General features: G+C 53.2%; 1 protein-coding gene across 1 annotated transcript; it reads right to left on the reverse strand.

The window, feature by feature from the left end:
- Positions 1 to 494: 494 nt before the first annotated feature.
- Positions 495 to 2591, reverse strand: VOLCADRAFT_45332 (uncharacterized protein; the record flags this gene model as incomplete). Its single annotated transcript, XM_002957397.1, has 4 exons — positions 495 to 629; positions 1203 to 1373; positions 1546 to 1629; positions 2463 to 2591. Coding segments are annotated over 4 exons (519 nt in total), but the record flags the coding sequence as incomplete, so codon positions are not given.
- Positions 2592 to 4712: the final 2121 nt, after the last annotated feature.

The following is a 4712-nucleotide window of genomic DNA, read 5'->3' on the forward strand; positions in this document are numbered from 1 at the left end:
CGGGGGTTGGGGGGGGGGAAGGGGGGCGGAATGGGGGGGGGGGAAATAGAGGCGGAAAAACCGGGGAGGAGGGATTTTAACCAGTGGGTGGATCTGCACGTGAGCATGCAAGTTCCAGGACACATGTACGGCAGACAAGGTGCTGCCGCTGACTCGGCATGTTTAATGCGTGTGAGGGTTTTAGAAGCAGCAGCACACTACGGCGAGCGGCAGCGCGTGGTACGGCAGGTTCGCGCTGAGATTGCCCATATTGTAGTAGTAGTAGTAGTAGTAGTAGTAGTAGTAGTAGTAGTAGTAGTAGTAGTAGTAGTAGTAGTAGTAGTAGTAGTAGTAGTAGTAGTAGTAGTAGTAGTAGTAGTAGTAGTAGTGGTACAAATCCCTTAATGCGGGGCCCCGCTTTTCTGCGCTGTCGTGTTGTACGATGCTAGTACTACGTAGACGATGTCGTACGACGTCGTACGGATAATGGTGGGCGCTGCCCCGTCGCGCCGTACCTTGCCAGTGATGACTTCGGGTGCGAGGTAGTCGGGTGTGCCGCACATGGTGTATGTACGGCTGCGGACCATCTTCGCAAACCCCAGGTCGGTCAGCCGGATGTATCCGTCGGCTCCAATGAGCAGGTTCTCCGGCTGCAGCAGTGCGGCGGAGGGAGGGGGGGCCGGACAGTAGGGGGGATTTTGGATTTGGGTAGGCGAAACCCTACATATGATAATACAAGTAGAACGAAAAGGCGAACCGAGCGGCCCCCGGGAGGAGAGAGAGTATTCGGAACGTGCTCACAGGAACGAAGGCCTTGAGGATAACTCGCTTAGCTATGCACCCTCCTGGCACGCAGGTTAAATGCACACAGGAGCCATTCACAACAATAACAGAAAAGGACAACAAAAAATAAAAAAATAATAAAAACGAAAAGGATTAATACAAGAAATAAAAAACAAAAATAACCGAATCTAAAAGCAAAAACTAAGAAACAAACATAACAATCTGCTTTAAGTGATGATGGGTGATTGGAAGAAAGTATGTATGTTGTTACAGGGTGGTATAGCTTCACCAGCGGCCCCCTTTATATTGGTCGGGGGACTGCATTACCCGCTCCCCCCTTCCCAGCTCAGGTAGATATATTCCCGCTGCAAGGCGCCATCGCCCGTGCTGTTGTGCCGTACTATGTGTCTTGCCGTACCATGCCGTACACTCTGCCGTACCTTGAGGTCCCGGTATACAATTCCCTTGCTGTGCAAGAATTCCAATGCCAACACAATCTGCGCCACGTAGAAGCGCGCGTGCTCCTCAGGCACCCTCCCGTGGTCCCGCATGTGCGCGAAGAACTCGCCGCCGGGGACGTAGTCCATTACCAGGTAAAGATTGTCCCGGTCCTGTGTGGTTGGTTGGTTGGTTGGTTGCGTGGGGTGGTTGGATGGGTGGTTGGGTGGTTGGGTGGGGCGAGCACTATTATGATTCATCATAACTATGATAAAGAAAGGAGAAGTTGGTTGTGCGCACTAAGATCGCAATCGTGCGCACGGCAAAATGAGGACGAAGCCGTACCTGGAAGGTTGCTAGCAAGTTGATGATGAAGGGGTGCCCGGAAACCATGATCAGCATCGCTCGCTCGTCCAACACGTGTTGAACCTGCCGTACAGTTTGCATACACATTCACATTCATATACATACACCAAAATGAATGTCATACATCGTTCAATAACCTCTGCGCAATCCATTGCTGGCGAGGGGCCACAGAGGCAAATCCGATACTGAAAAGGAGGAGTGTACGGGGCATAGGCCCCACCGGGAATCCATGGAGGGTTTAAACCCCGCACGTCCTAAGAGTCGCACAAGCTCTAACCTTAATAACCCGCCGTAGCTGCAAACGTACCTCCATTCTCTTCTAATTCCACAACCTCCTCCCACACTACTCGAACCATTACGTCTAGGTTCACGCAACCCTCCACGCAACCTCGGATACCACAACAAAATCCCAAGTGTACGGCGATCCAACCGAGCTTCGTTGCCATGTTTCAACCTACACTGAGACGTGGAATGAAGTACGTACATAGAGACCACGTTGCAGCCTACAGTACCTTTTATGCCTCAAAGAGAATAAATTAAGTTTTGCCGCTTTCGAGACATTAGTCATCAGTTACAATATTTGAAATATATCGTCTTCTGAGACGTTGATTTACCAGTTGTAATAAAAGCCTATCTTTTATAGACGTTAATAAGTAGCTCATAACTAATTTGGTGGTTTTCCCTTGGCTTGCTGGTCCTCGACTGGGCGCGCGGGGCCGATGTGTGGATACACCGTCGTGGCGTATTTTGGACACGCTTACATGGCACGCACGAAAGCTAGAAGAGAAAGAGGATAAGGAAGATGGTGGACGACAGCGACCACGGCCACGGCGTGAAGGCATTCACTTGACAATGTTACGCACCACTTATGCCATGTACGCATGCCATACACGTACCTGATTTTCCCGTATAACCGCCACTTTACTAAGCGTCTTTATGGCCACCACACGGTTCGTCCTAAAGTGCCGAGCTAAGGACACGCGCCCAAACGAGCCCGCTCCGATGATCCGGACCCACGCGAAGTCTGCCTTGCTGAGCGTCCCGTTGTGGCCGGCAGGACGGGGCTGAGCGGGCTGCATGGCAGTCGAGGCAGTGGAGCACATGGAGCTATCCATGCGCTACGAACCGAGATAGCAGCGGTGGGAGCAGCAGCAGCGGCGGCGGCGGGGACGGCGGCGGCGGACGACGACGACGACGACGACAAGGGGAACGGAGCACGGCAAAGGCGTATGCGGGGCAGGGGAACCGATTTGGGGCACTATACTCATTATACCGCGTGTGGGTGGGAAGCCTGGCAAAGGCGGGTGGAGGCAGGTGGACAAGGTCATGGACAACGTGGAGTTCCCGGGTTGTGCCAATGCCGGCGCCGGCGGTAGAACTGCGGGGCCCCGCTGCGTGTGTGGATGTGTATGTATGTAACCCACACAGGTCGCGTCGGGAGCAGCCGTCTCGCCGTCAGCACTGGAGGTGGTGCACGCGTGCTTGCGGTGGAGACCATTTGGCGGGAACACATTGAAGCATCCCACCCCACCGCACCGTACCGCACGGGACGGTCACAGGACACGCGGTCAGGAAAGAGTCCGGGGGGGTCCTACTGGTGAACTGAGGCGCCGACGCGGGGTGAATATTCAGGATATCGGGGACATCCATAACCCAACCGCGGACAGAAACCCAACCCAGCGCTACCTGCCGCGTCTCGCACGTAGACGAGGTGTTCTTTGCGACTGTACAACAGTAGGTAAAGTTTTTTGGATTGAACAGTTTTTTTGGCAGCTTCATGACTCGACTTGCCGTGGACTTCGCGACTGACCATGCCCAGTCGTCGAGATGGCATCCATGGTTCGTGCCGCTGTCCCGCACCTGGGGCGCAGCCGAGGTCGCTTCCAGCCCTGATAATGCTTGGACTCTGACTGTCGCATCGGCGCTGTGAGAGGTCTGCGGGAGTGGGCGGGAGGGGTCAGGCGCCATGTTCGCGTTTCTCTACCGCAATGCGACGAGAGGCACGTACTTACCTCCTGCTTGTACCGCCTGCGCAACTCCGCCACAACCATTTCCCTCCAATCATCTCTTTTAAAATTACTATTTTGTCCGGCGTCTTGCGGTGAGATGTAGCTGGCGCCGCTGCTGGTGGCTGGCTCCATGGCCCCAATCAGTCGATGGATAGGAGCAGCCGAGGGCTACAGAGTTTGTGTCTATGCAGTAACAGCAACGCCTTCAAGAATTTGCGCCTTTGTTGTGCCGTCAATTGCCAGTTGACGGGATGTCGCAGACGTCAATCAGGGGGTTGCACCGACAAGTCAGTTTTCGCCGTTGCCCTCAAGTCGCTATCTGGGTATTCTCCATGCTGCGCCAGCAAACAGCACGTATGAGATGAAGACTTATCCAAATCTGTTAGATTTAATGGAGAGGCTACGCTGCAGGCACGCGGCTGTCGCAGGTTCTGCAGCCCCGACGGTTCAAGCCCTGTACGGAGTTGCACTTCGGCAGTATCTTGTATCACAAGAAGTAAAGCACTCTTCAGTAAAATCAAGAAACTAATTGAAAATTTCTATAATTTTGAGTACAATTTCTTAGGCGCGATCCTCGGACGGGAAGTTCGGCGCGACACTCCGCTGTCCTATCACAACCCCGACCGTCACGTCCAATCAAGACTGATTCACGCAGTACCCGAACGAACTATACCAAAGACGGAAACCTGAGGTATACTATCATTCACGTGTGCCATGAATAAATTAGTTGCATCCAAGCGTGTCATAACGAGGACGAGTGACTTGATCGAAAATGTGAAACTTCTAGCTTTTTTCTCTTGACTACCTCGATGCAGCACGCTGTTAGCTGCACCGTCGCTTCGCAACACCGTATCTAACATCTATGCTGAGCTATGCAAGACTTCGGCAGTTGTGCAGCACAAGCCTATCGCTCTTCACACGCGCTCTTGGGACAGACTCAGACAGACAGACCCACCCCAGAACACTTTCCGGTGCCAAGCTCCTCGTTGGGGCCTCGGTTTGCCCTAGGTTGGCCGATCCTCGAAGCTCACACACGTCGTTGAAGATACAATGAAGCAAAGTACTGCCTCGTCAGAGATTTAAACCGAGAAGCCGAGTATATGTTCTTCCCAATCTTCCACTTGCTCTTTTTCTCAG

Source organism: Volvox carteri, assembly GCF_000143455.1.
Source record: "Volvox carteri f. nagariensis unplaced genomic scaffold VOLCAscaffold_73, whole genome shotgun sequence".
Classification (NCBI taxonomy): domain Eukaryota; kingdom Viridiplantae; phylum Chlorophyta; class Chlorophyceae; order Chlamydomonadales; family Volvocaceae; genus Volvox; species Volvox carteri.